This window comes from Protopterus annectens, chromosome 16.part0, assembly GCF_019279795.1.
Source record: "Protopterus annectens isolate FY-2018-M chromosome 16.part0, PAN1.0, whole genome shotgun sequence".
NCBI lineage: Eukaryota > Metazoa > Chordata > Ceratodontiformes > Protopteridae > Protopterus > Protopterus annectens.
Window position 1 is genome coordinate 475,567,578 of NC_056750.1, and position 13,831 is coordinate 475,581,408.

Consider the following 13,831-nt stretch of genomic DNA (forward strand, 5'->3'; position numbering starts at 1 on the left):
TATTTTTCTATTAGCATATACTAGAGGACACACCAAAATATGAAATAAATCAGGTACGTTCTGCAAAACTAAAACAGAAACATACCTGCTTTTTCTCATGTTTTTCTGCTGTCCCAATAAATGTCTATTTTTCAGCAGTTAAAAAAAACAGCAAGGAGATTGTGTGTTTTCCATCACTTCTCCTGCACTGATGTACTGTGCAAGAATGTAAGTCCCATACACATGTGCAATACGTTAGAATAGCAAAGACAATGTGGAAGAAGACAGAAGTCCACTTATACAATCACATTATTTAAGACAAGTTAGTCATTTATTTCTTAAATGATATTACTGTATAAAAGCAATAATTCATTCCTTCACCCTTGTGATCAAACTACAACAACCAAGGGTAGAATCCTGATATACCCATGCTGTCATGAATTACTGCATTAGTAACTAACTAAACAGATTTTTACAATCACATAAATATGTGATATATCCATGGTGGTGGTGCTGCGGTAGCATTGTCGCCTCACAGTAAGACGCTGTCCGGTTCGATTCTTAGCTAGAGCGTCATCTGCGTGGAGACATGCGTGAATGGGCATACCTTCATTGAAGGTTGTGCATCAGGGCTGGTAACTCGGCACGTAAAAAATCAACTACCAATCAATAGCGAACCGGAGTTCCGCTGTGTCGACCCCTAACCGGGAAAAGCCGAAAGACACAAACAAACAAACATAAATATGTGATGTACTTCATTGGATCTGGTGCACAGGAGTAAGTAAGTAACCAAGCACACTTATGGCACTTAATAAAGCAAAGTTACTTGACACAAAGATCTGCAAAACACGAGGGAATGGCATCTGCAGAAATATATGCCCAAACATTCAATGATAGTATTTAATGGATCATCATGTACCTCTAGAGATAAACAGACATTTACTGAAGGACGAGCCCAGTTAGATATATTATCATGCAGCTAATTAAAATATGCTGAGTAAACATTGTTTAAAAAAGTAGTATAATAAAATGCTTAAACTTTGGCACAGCAATAGGGAGAAAACAACCTCTCCAAACCCGCACTAGTTTATGCACTGTTATGGAATATTCTGTACTAAACTGTTTAACAGGTTGATTAAAAATTTAAGAACATCTTTTGTCTAGACATAAGAGCTTTACAGTAATAAGGAAATTTGCATCCACCATGGAAAAAAAAACTTTCACAAACAATAAAGAAATATAAATTATGTGACAAAATTTCATGAAAGAATTCTTGGAAAAAATCATTGTGATGTATAACTAGCAATACAATACCTATAATATTTACCGATTTCCTAATGCAGAAAGACATTTTTTTTTTTTTTTTTTACAGTTACAGTTTACTGTTTTAAGTTTCACTTTTATGTAATAAACCTGCAGCTCTGTTGTTTATAGTCTGTTCTATCAGATCTAATACTCAATAAACACAAAATACAACATTTAATTAACATTTAGAGTACCATACTCACATAACAGACAAATCAAAGACATGTTTAAGTTGCTATTACCCATTTGTCATAAAAGCAATGCAAAAAGTAGTGACAAAAGTAATGTCCTTGAGTATGTGACAGCAGTAATTTTCGAGCTAATAATAGGTTGCTAATTCAATATGTTCAGTTGTCAGGTGTGACTTACTGGCTTGAAGATGAAGAGCCTTGCCCCATGTTGATATAGCCTGCTTCCTGTACGTATGATGATTATTTCAGGAGGAAGTAAATAACTAGCTTCTGATAGTACAGGGAAGATTATTCCATAATCTTGGTTGGTGCTGTATAATACAACGCTTAGATTTCGTTTGTATTACTGATAACCTTGTGTCTTCTCCTTAGGCAGTTTATTCCAAGTATACAACTTCAAGCAGAGCTAAACCAGACACTGCCTTATATACAGAAGAGTTTACTTCATAGTAACCCTTAAGAAAGTTTCTGAAGCTTTCCAGAACAGATAAAGTTTTCCAACCCTATGAGTTTTCCAGAAATGAATTAATGTAGCTTTCCATATTCTTTCAGGTGGCCTGTTTGATGGATATAGAATGCAGTATGCATTCATTAATGAGTCAGATTAAAGGGGTATAATGTGGAAATTATCTCCCTTAGATTAACCCTTTGGGATATGATGGACTGCAGACTCACATTCTTATATCTAATAGACAGGCATTGGCCATACTGTCTACCACTGTCCTTTGATTTTTAATGGTGTTGTTTTTATTGATTTCTCCATTTATTTTCCTATCATAATTTACGTCCTTCCTTCCAAGTCTCACGATGATAAACTTACTTACATGAAAGATGAGCTCATTCCTATTTCACCAGGTATGTCCATTTTGTAGAACATCTTAGAGAAATTCAATAATCTTTACTGATGTATTCATATTACTCAGTGAAAAACAGCCTAGAAAGAAACTTAAAACAGAAGAGAATGAACAGGGAACACACCACTGTGACTTTTTAAATCCTGTTACTTATGCAGTGTTTTACAAAACATATTACATATGAATTGACATTTAATGTTATTAGTCTGTCAGTTATTCCCTTGAGTGCAAAAGAACCAAATGCCTCAGTCAATATGCACTGCCCAGCCCTTCAAGTCCTCTTACTACATATTGAAAGCATGCCAAACAAAATTCAGAAGGCAAGATATCTCTAACAACTCTACACTGTTTTCCATACCTAACAGTAGCAAACTCCCTGTCAAATTTCTAAAGTGTCCAGATTTTTGCTTTATAATTTTGGTCTGTTACTCATAAAAAGTGTGTTTTTTCTGGCAAATCACTGAAGTCATTTTATACTGACACACATTTGAGTTTCAGACTTCATATCTTTCAGAAAATGCATGCAAACACAAATCCTGTTACTCTAGCAACGTTCTAAGTTGATAAGAGCACTGTTTAAAATCTATCCCTATTTATGGGCCTTTGCCCCCCCCCCCCCTTTGCATTATTTTAAGCTTTCCCCAGATTTCCTGACTAAGCAGTTGAGAGATGTGCCCTCTGTCTCATTCTTGATAAGCTCACACATTATACATTTAATACTAGTCACACTTATACAACTAAAATTATTTGCGTCTTGTATAACCCCCCACACACACTTTCTGACTTGGGAGTACTTCAGTCTGTTGCCATAGGTCAGAGAAAAGTAAACATACTAGCATTTTATTTAACACAATTCATAGGAGTTTTGTGAAGTTTTCAAGGAGGTAGTGAAAATGTGTTGTGAGGTCCTAAGAAAACTATTTTTTTAACTTATGGAAGTAGTTAAGTCTGTGTTTCTATAAGGCACAAAAGACAAATGAGCTATATCTTAGTTGCTTTACAAAGTCATGTAAAAACAAATTTTCAGATCAAAGTTTTCTTTTTTTTAACAAACTGAAGGACTGAATAGAAGAATAAGGAGACGGCTCTTTTGTTTTCTGTTGTTTTGGGTTTTATTACTTAGCCACTAGAAATTCTCTGGAGGCACGCTAGGGCATGATATGTCACCAAAGCATTCTTTAGGTATTTTGAGATTATTTTTGTAGTTATGTATGGGATGGCTACATTGACTCAATTTATTTCTTTGTTATTGTGAAGTTTAAACAATTTGTTCTACAAGCACATTCACCAAATCCTGTGGCCGGGTGATTACTTTATACATAGCATGGTGCACTTACAAGTTTTCGCTTTCACTTCTCTGGTGAAATTAAATAACACATTATTTCTCTCAGTCTTCCAGGAGTTTTATCCAGCATAATATTTAAGTTATATGGCTATTTATTACACCTGTACTGAAATGTTCTTCCAGAGATAGTTCAGTTGCTTGATCTAAAAATCAAGAAGAACTGCAAACCATTATGCCGCGACCTTTTTGATACAGTTACACCCACAACAAAATGATAAAAATTACTGATTGCTTCTTACTGTGAAAGTAATGAACTTAAATGGTTTCTTGATGATAATACCATAACTTATCAATGCTCAAGGATTGCTACCATAGAAATGCTAATGATAATTAAGTCACTGAATAAATATATGTATCAAGTGCATCACTAAATGCTGCATTAGAAAAATATAAATCTAAAGCTTAGATATATGTACTAATCTAAAACACAAACAGGGACTTTCAAGGAGTTTCAAAGCTTTTAACAAGTTTCTTCTATATAGACAGCAGTAATATGAATCACATTATCTTACAAATGTTATCATTTTTTTAAATAAATATAATACATGTGTAACTTACAGCCCAGGTTTTTGTGAGTCTGAATATAGGTGCGCTCTGCAGTGCTGAAACCACAGCCATGAGGGAATGGAGGTTGTTGAGATCTAATAGTTTCTGAAAGAGACACAAACAGTAAAATAAATTAAAATAAAAATGTAAAGCTTGTAACAATAGAGACAGTGATTTCAGTTATATAGCTATAAACAAATTAGGCTTATAATAACAGAATTCATCTCAAACATAAGAATGTATGTATTCTTTTAAAAATAAATAAGCTGATATGTTAGTGTGATTACAATTTATAGACTGTGAAGTTTCTGCCTTCTATGCATTATGTATCAATAGTATCTCAGCAGGTTTCTAGATATATTTTTTATTCAAAATTATCCACTGAAATGTATCATTAGGTTGCCATGATGCTTAAACCTTCCCTTTAATATCTCATATAAACAATATTTTCTCATAATGATACCATTTACACACATCATACAGATTTTATTTTTCCATCAGTTCCATACTGATAATTGTGGTCACTTACCTTTTATACATTAAATATGGCATGAAAATGCTAGGTTTAAATATCTGAAATTTATCTACAAATATGTTTTGCATAATTTTTTTTTATTTTTGATTTAATAAACATAGCAGCAAATAATATCTGGATGGTGTTATTACAGTTTTGAAATAAGAAGCTTCCACTATGAGTGGATGAAGTTCAGCCTCCCCAAGATCAGAATCCATGAACTGCATTTCACATAAAAAATGGTTAAAATAAAGTAAGGTTTTTGCAGGGGGCAAGCCCCCCTGCACCCCTTAATGTAGAAGGCAAGCCTCTTATACCCCTAAACATATATATCAACTCCTCAACTGCACAAACTCAAAGAAGGGGGAATTTATCCCCAAAAAGGGCATCACTGCCAACTCAACTCGCAATTTACTGTGGAGAATCTCTGATCCTCAATGGGTTGGACTTCAGGCAAATGACGCTCAAGCCTTCTGTATTCATCCATCCGTAGGTTACTCACTTGGGAAATATAATTTTTATACAAGACAAGCTAATTAAATGCTATTTACCAGATGTTCTAGAAAGCGAGTATAGAAATGTGCAGAAATAGTAAATTATTATTTATTAAAATTAGTTTCAAAATGTCATTTGTATTACCTAAAGAAAGAAAAACTTGCATTTCTGCTGTGATAAAGATGTTTAAAGGGAAAACAATGAAAAGCCTACACTGCAACATTGAAAATCTCTGCAAATGTGTATATACTGACAGCTGATTACAGTCTATGAAAACAAATCACATTATTTGAATGATGTAGTGTTTTATTCTGGATGAACAATCAACTGATAACATAATGAACAAACATAAACAAAATCAAGACACATAAACACTTCTAAATAATATAGAATAAAGAATGGTCTTGTTTGTGGTAGCCTGTTCAAGGTACAGAATACACCACACATGACAAAGCAAAATACCCCGGTGACTTGCTTCCTCAATCAGCTGTACAATTTTAAATATCTTGATGTTACAACTGATATCTATTTACCTTCAACATTAATGCTGAATTACTGACTGTAATGTCCAGTAGCATAATCTTTGGCACTAGATGATTGTCACTGTTGAAGTGACATCCTGACCCCAGATGCAAAAATGGGAAAAGGGATGATGGATGGATGGTTGGCTAATAGAAAAATAAAATGTTGCTGAAGAACAGACAGACACTTTTCTGATGAAAAAAGCTTAGCCACAACAAGAAAGATGTTATCCACCCATTTAGCACATGGTCTACTTGCTTTTACACTTCTGAAACTAATAATTCTAAGATATAAAACTGCAAAACAGAAAAAAAAAATAAAGTTATATTAAAGAAAAACACCCTAGGAAAAAAAAAAAAAAAAAAAAAAAACTTTTCAATCTATCTTTGTTTCTTGACCTATTTTAACACCTCAGAATTACTCAAGTGCTTTATTTGCAATTTTAGCCTGTTTTCTACAATATGGCTACCTATGGGGCATGATGTATCAATGTGATCTTGTACTCCCTCAAGCCTTTCTCTTTCCCACAATACTTTGTGTGACTCATGCCAGACATAAGGAAGTAACTTTGAATTCCCAATCCACTGACAAATAATGGGATTTGTGAGGGTCACTGTTATTTTCTTTACCTTCTGTAAAAGGACTGCTTCATTTCTGTCTCTAATCACCCTCATTTATGCTTGGCTCAGACCTTGATTTACACTATACTTAGAAGTTATTCAGCTACAGCCAGAAAAGTAACTAAATTTCAGGTCTTTGTTCAGTGTTTTCTTTTGTAGTTCAAGAGGAATTGAGATTCTCCTCCTCCCACACTACTGCAGAGGGGCTAAAACTGTCACTGCACTGAGAAACCCTTGCAGAATCAATTCCTTCTTGTACAGCATTCTAACGATGCCCTCTTACATTGCACAGCATTCTAACAACACCCTCTTACACTGCACAGTATTCTAACAGCGCCCTCTTACATTGCACAGCATTCTAACAACACCCTCTTACATTGCACAGTATTCTAACAACACTCTCTTACATTGCACAGCATCCTAACAATGCCCTCTTACATCGTGCAGCATTCTAACAACACCGTCCACAGGTTACAAGATAAACCACAACATGACGTCAATTTATTATGTAACTAACTGAAATAAATGCAAGTTGTAATTAACTACAAACTACTAATATTCTTTTTGGCACACATCTAACATGAAATCATACCTGTCACTAAGTATTAATGACTCCCATGGCTTACTTTTATTTACAGTTACAGAACAAAATACCTGGGAAGAATATGTGGTCAACAACTACCATTTCACCTCTCATGTAAAAAGCATCACAACTGTCCTCAAACAGTTAAGTCTAGCATACAAATACTGAAAACTGCTTCTGTAAGAATCAAAGAAAGCAACAGCATTGCAAATGATGCAGCCAAAGTTAGAATACTGGTTACGATTTTTCACTCTATACTGAGCCCCAAACACCTACCACCTCAAAGTCACAATAAACAGGACATGCAGATTGATATCCATAGTGAGCACAAGAGAGCATCACTGCTACTCACTGCAAATAGCAAAGTGTCCCTGGGTACCAGTAACTGCCAGGACCTCTCTGCTGCTCACTTACCTCATTTACAGGTTGCCAAACTGCTCCTGTGTCACTACACATAATTTTCCCTGTGCTCACATTCAAAAATACAGTATTACTGTCAAGGCCCAAATCCACCAAACAGCTTTAAAAGCTTTCTCAATTCTTTCACTGGCAGCTTGGAACTGCCTCAGAATACTGACAAACTCCAGGAATCTGCCATGTTTAAAAAAACAACTAACTGCATTTCTTTACAATTGGTACCAGTGTTGTTTTGACACTGACTGAAATCCTGACAATCACATAAGGACAACGTTATATCACACTATTCAAGTACTATTAAACTGTATAAATTTCATTTTCATCATTATAAGATGCTACTATTGCTAATCTATTGCTATGTTTAATCATGGTTCTCACTGACATCATACTGTGGTGGTGGTGCTGCGGTAGCATTGTCGCCTCACAGTAAGATGTTGTCCTGTTTGATTCTCAGCTAGAGCGTCTTCTATGTGGAGACATGCATGAATGGGCGTACCTTCGTTGAAGGTTGTGCGTCAGAGCTGGCAACTCGGCACGTAAAAATCTACCGCCAATCATTAGCGGACCGGAGTTCCGCTGTGGCGACTCCTAACCGGAAAAAGCCGAAAGACACAACAACAACAACTCACTGAGCCATCATGCTTCCTCTGTACATTTGTACTATAATGTTCTATCATTTTTCTATGACCTCTACCAAATGTAATTCTGTGTTGAAATTTACATTTGCAGCATTGGCCCAGGTGAAGGGTGAAAATGGTCTCTGGAACCAACCTGAATAACAATGTAGGTACATAAATAAACAAACAAACTGGGTCTCTAGGATTAGATGAAACATTTTTCCATAATTACTCCAGTTTTCAAAATGTATCCTCCTCATACTGATTTAAAATGTTTCTGATTTTGAAAAATGCCAAAGCTAGTCATCAATGTGATTCAGTTAAAGCTGTGCTGAATTATATTTAAATTTTTTTGAGCCTGGAAGTATTAGTTGAGTCCCTGGTTTTCAAAAAGATGACTACAGCAATTGTGCTAAAAGCAATTAACTAGTAAGAATTTTGTGGCCCAAGCTATTACTAATTAAAAAGCTCACTTGTCAAGCTCAGCCGAGACAGACTGTTTTCCACAACTGTGGACAGAAATGCAGCGAAGTCAAATGCTGACAAAGTAACCTGTACATCGCTAAGCTATAAGAATTGATGGAAACAGCAGTAAATGGCCTTCAACAATGTTTAAATATATTTTATTACTTTAAACGGTGAAACAATGGGTGTACAGGAAACAGAAGGTTTGATTGATTGTGGGGAGAGTAAGGAATAGTAGAGTTTATATTTTGAAGAGCAGGTGCCAATTTCCTTTTCCTTAGACAGAGAAGGATGTAAGGGAGAGAAAGAGGATGGAAGGATGGTAGAGGGTAAAAGCAAAGGCACACAAGCAGACATAAAACGCAGAGAAAGACCAACAGTGAGTGTACTGACACACAATGGCGATGGTGACAGTAGAATTTTAGACAAGAAAACAGACAGTGGGAGGATGCTGGTAATGGGAAGGACTGTACAACAAATGGGTTGGGTGGCAAACAAGGAAATGGAACACCAGGGTAGAGGATAGGGAGGGGCTCCTGCTTCTCTTTCTGCACTGCCTGTATTAGAACCAGGGAGATGTCCATCACCACCACATTCAGCTTTCCCTCTGTCCACTATCCAAGGTGGTGAAGGCAGAGTCACACAAAGATGGGACTTCTGAAGCCACAAAACGGTCTTCACCAGGCAGCTGATATGCCCTTCCAGCTACATGCTCCGCCAACTCACACTGGGTGACAAACTGCTAACCCCTGACAGTGTCATCAGTGAGAACAATGCCATACCCTTCCAGCAAGTGAGTGGCTGCCTGAGGTCACCAGTGATGCTAGGCCAGTAGGCCACCCTTCCTCCTTCACCTGAAGGGGAGGTAGGCCTGGAACCAGATGGAATGCTGGAGTAAGTAAGGTAGGCCTGATGGCTGGGTGGAGATTTGTGCCATGCCACTGGCACTGATGTGGCAAATGCCAAAGAAAATGAACAACAAAGGAGAAATAAAATGAAGGATAGTGACAAAGAAAGGGAGAAGGGAGACAAAAAAGACATTAGCATTATTTGCATTACATATGACCTCCCAGATTGCCATGTACTATTCAACTACTCAGACAGTTCTGCCGAAGTACATTACTGCAGATTCTTAAGGTAGGATGTCCAGGAGTGTGTTCTGACCTCATTGACTGAATAAGGTGAGACAGCATGGAACTATTGGGTGGTAGGTGCCATGTTCACTGTGTGGAAAAGTAACCCTAAGGACCTCCCGGAAAGAAAATAATGAAAGGTGTGTCATCAGTACCATCTCCATGGCAACATTAATTCAAACTTGAATTCCTGTGATGGCACTGTGCTGTACTATAGACATACAAGCAACTATGTTGAACATAAAAATCAAACTGTAGGTGCTATGCAGAGACTGTAACATTATTTGGTATGTGGCAGGCTACCATAACATGACTGTTGCAAGAGAAATAATGCAAAGTCAGGTGAAACTATTAGCAACAGGGACATATGTTGGTGCAACACATGAGCCAGGTGAAACTATTAACAACAGGGACATATGTTGGTGCAACACATGAGCAAGATGTTTCCAAACAGCCTGCCCCACCACACAACATGGGCCACCAGCACAATCTTTCCCCATATGATTTCCACCCCACCCACACATTAGCACCCCCCCACAGAACACCCACTGAAACCTATTCACACCCACGTGCCCCATAAATCTCCTAGCAGTATTCCCACTTATACCCGTAGTTGGAAGTGTGCACATCTCAAGGATCCAAATAGCACTCTGCATGTCAGCCTCCAAAAAAACATGCATTATGGGAAAACAGATTTGGCAATCTTATTACAGATAAAGTACAACTGTATTACTAAACTTACCAAACATGATCACTGTGAAAATAGCCTTACATGGGTTATATCATGCCAAGAATATAACAGTTGGTCAGCTTCTAAAGTTTCAGGACACCTTCTACATGCCCAAACTGTCAGGCAGCTTGAGCTGAGCTGACTAAAACAAAGTTTGAATGCTAAATCCTTCAGAGATTTCCTGTCAACAGAGAGAGAGAGGCTCAGTCATGAAATCACAATGCTAGAAAGAACAAAAAATAAATAACCATAGAGTGGCATAAACAACATACCAAAACAACAAGTTCGATGGAGGGAGTTCCTACTGCAGCAGTGATCATTCAAATATCTGCTGTTTGTGGCAAGTTTGCTTACACAACTATATTATGTTCATCACATTGATGACTGCTGCAAAATACTTCTAGAATCCAACTCTCTCCAAAAAGCCATAGATGAAGCCAAGCCCCTGGTAGAGTGGGGCCTTGACCCTGCCTTGAATAGTTTTGTTGTGGTGAGTATAACAAAAGGTAATGGCCTTAGACAACCATTGACACAGGTTGTCACTTCTTACATTCTCAAGAAAAGAACAATTTATCTGAAGATCTGAAAGGTTTAGTTCTGTCAAGATAGTAGCTATGTGGAAATCCAAGGTATGTAGTATCCTTTCTCCCTCATTTTTCAGGAAGGAAAATGGGGAGATGGATACATTGGTTTAAATTAAAGTTGGATACAACTTTAAGCATAAAAGGAGTAGTCATTCTCAAAGAATCCCTGCCCCTGTAGAAAATGAGGTAGGGTTGACTCATCATAATAGCTTGCAGCACAGGTACTCTTCTTACAGTGGTCAAAGCAATCAGTAAAATAGTTTTCCATGTTAAGAACCTCAAATCAGTGAGGTTATATGGTTTTAAATTAAGATCCCGAGGAGGAGCCACTGGTTCTCTTGGAAGTCTCTTATGCAAAACCCCTTTCAAAAGCATTTTCACATGAGACTGCATTGAAAGAGTAGAATCCATGGGCAGACATGCAGAAATGGCTGATAAATATAACCTTAACAGAGGAGTAAGAAACGCCATAGGATAGGAGCTCACACAAATATTGCAAAACCAGAGAACAACGAGCCCTGGTTATGTTGTTGGTACCAGCTGGAAAAACTTTTCCCTTTCCTAATACATGATTTTCTATTAACAGGCTTTTGTTGCCTCCATTAGTATCTGCGGCATTTCCTCAGTAAAAAGGTGCCTAAAAGGAGTTAAGAACCCATCATCCAGGCAGCCAACTGAAGTTGATTGCTGTTGGGGTGTATCAAACACCCCTGATCTTATGAGAGTAGATCCAGTCTGGCAGGAAGCTTATGTTAATTACTCCTTGCCGTTTTCAGAAGAACGGAGAACCACTGTTGCCTGGGCCTGCAGCATTCCTTCTGAATCTTCAGAAGTAATTCAAATATCAATGGAAAGTGTGGAAAAGCATACAATAACATTCTAGATATCAATGGAAAGTGTGGAAAAGCATACAAGAACATCTTGGCCAAGAAAAAGAAAAGAAAAGGCATCTGTGTTTCAGCTGATTGCTCAGAGAAGCGGCAGAGGTCTAATGGAGGAACTTCCCACAGATAGATCAAATCTTAGAAGACCCTCTGATCTAGTTTCCATTTGTGAGGGTCTGCTCTTGTCCTGCTTAACTCACTTGACACACAATTGTGCTCTGACGATATGTAGGATCCCTGCAGAGTCAGACTGTTTGTGAAGCTATATCCCAAGTTAATATGGCTAGCCTGTAAAGAGGGTAAGATCTGGTTCCCCCTTGCTTGTTGATGTACCACATGACTGTGGTATCACCTGTAACAACTTAAAGAATTCCTGGGGACCAAAGATGATTCAGAGAATTGAGTGCCTTAATCAGGGCATGCATCTCTTTTATATTTAAGTGCTTGCAACTGTCCTTGGTGTTCCACACACCTTGCACTTTTATCTTTCCTGAAACCACTCCCCAAGCAAAGTCTGAGGCATCTGCAGTGATTGGCTGCTTTGGAATATGGAGGAAGAAGGGGAGACTTGAATTTACAGACATCTGTTGTCTCCATAATGCAATTTTTAGTCTGACAAATCCCAGCACTGGGATTTGAAAAGACAAAGGGTTTTGGTGATGGGACTAAAGAGACTTGAGATACCACCATATGTTTTTCAGGTGGACTCTTGCCAAGGGTATCATGAGAATCATACAAGCCATGAGACTCAAAATACTAAGGCATTTCCTTACAGTGAACAAAGTCTAAGTGGAAAACCCTAAACACAGATGAAGATATAGATCTATTTTTTCCTGAGGAAGAAAAGATCTTTGAATTGTGGTGTCTAGCTGACATCCCAGAAAAACAAACACGTAAGGAGTCAAGAAAGACTTTTGAATGTTCTCTTTGAATCATAGTTGTGTAAGAGATTTCTTGCCTGAAAGAGAGAGATCGCTGACACTTTGAAAAATACTCAGCAAAACTAACCAAGTCATCTAAAAACATGTGGATATCTTACAGCCTGCAACTAGACACACTGAGAACACTTTTGGTGCAGTAGATAGTAAAAAGGGTCAGGTACAAGACTGATAATATGATCCAGGCAAACAAAACCTCAAGACAGAGCTGAAATATGGATAAATAGGGATATGATGACAAGTATCATTCAAATCTAGTGTTACCAGGAAACCTGAATAAGGAAGACAAGGTAACAGGTTGTGAAGTGACACTGTTTTGAATTTGAGGACCGTCACAAACAGGTTTAGAAAAGAAATATTGAGAACCAATCTACAAGCATTTTCTTTCTTTAGTACTAAAAACATCCTTAAATCAAACCCCTTTCCCACCTGGGACATGGAAACTGGTTCTAACACTCCCTGGGACAGCATGTGGGGAAGGACAGGTGGAAATAAAGAGTCAGGTTCTGGTTTGGAAGATGAGGAATTACCCAACTGGAAAGGAAGAATTTCCTCCTATTGTCATCTGTTACCTTGATGAATGATCTTGAGAACCTATTTGTCTGAAACTAACTGTATACTTCCATACACAGTCAGGACAAACCTTAACATATGAGCCTGACATCTTGATACAATAGTAATGTTAATTAGAAGGATATATGAGGGATCGGAGGCAAGAATCAAAGTGGGAGGGTTCCTCTTTGATGAGTTGTGTCTGAACAGAGGAACGAGGCAGAGGTGTCCTCTTTTCCTTTTGTTCTTTGTGTTATGTTTTGAACCATTTGCAAAGAAAATAAGTGGCTCAGAAATTCAAGAATATAATTAGTACTGTGTTCAAGAAAAGTTGGATTTATTTGTGGATGATCTTATTTTGTACCTGAAGGAACCAGTAAAGGACATCTTGGTGTTGTATAACATTCTGACACATTTCCAGGTTTTTTTCAGTATATAAAGTTAATGAAGATAAAACAAAGCCTATAGTTATAAAGTATATACCCACACATGAATTAGTTCAGCAATCCCCATATTTATGGGGGCATGAAAAAATGAAGTATTTAGTAGTATGGATG

The 13,831-nt window shown here is 37.4% G+C and overlaps 1 protein-coding gene across 1 annotated transcript in view; it reads right to left on the reverse strand.

Moving 5' to 3' along the window:
- Positions 1 to 13,831, reverse strand: part of RALGPS1 (Ral GEF with PH domain and SH3 binding motif 1) — a 3,844,659-nt gene that overhangs the window by 2,014,044 nt on the left and 1,816,784 nt on the right. Inside the window, exon 10 of the mRNA XM_044058136.1 lies at positions 4,233 to 4,325. Coding sequence (XP_043914071.1) covers positions 4,233 to 4,325 — 93 coding nt within the window. The remainder of the gene's footprint in view (positions 1 to 4,232; positions 4,326 to 13,831) is intronic.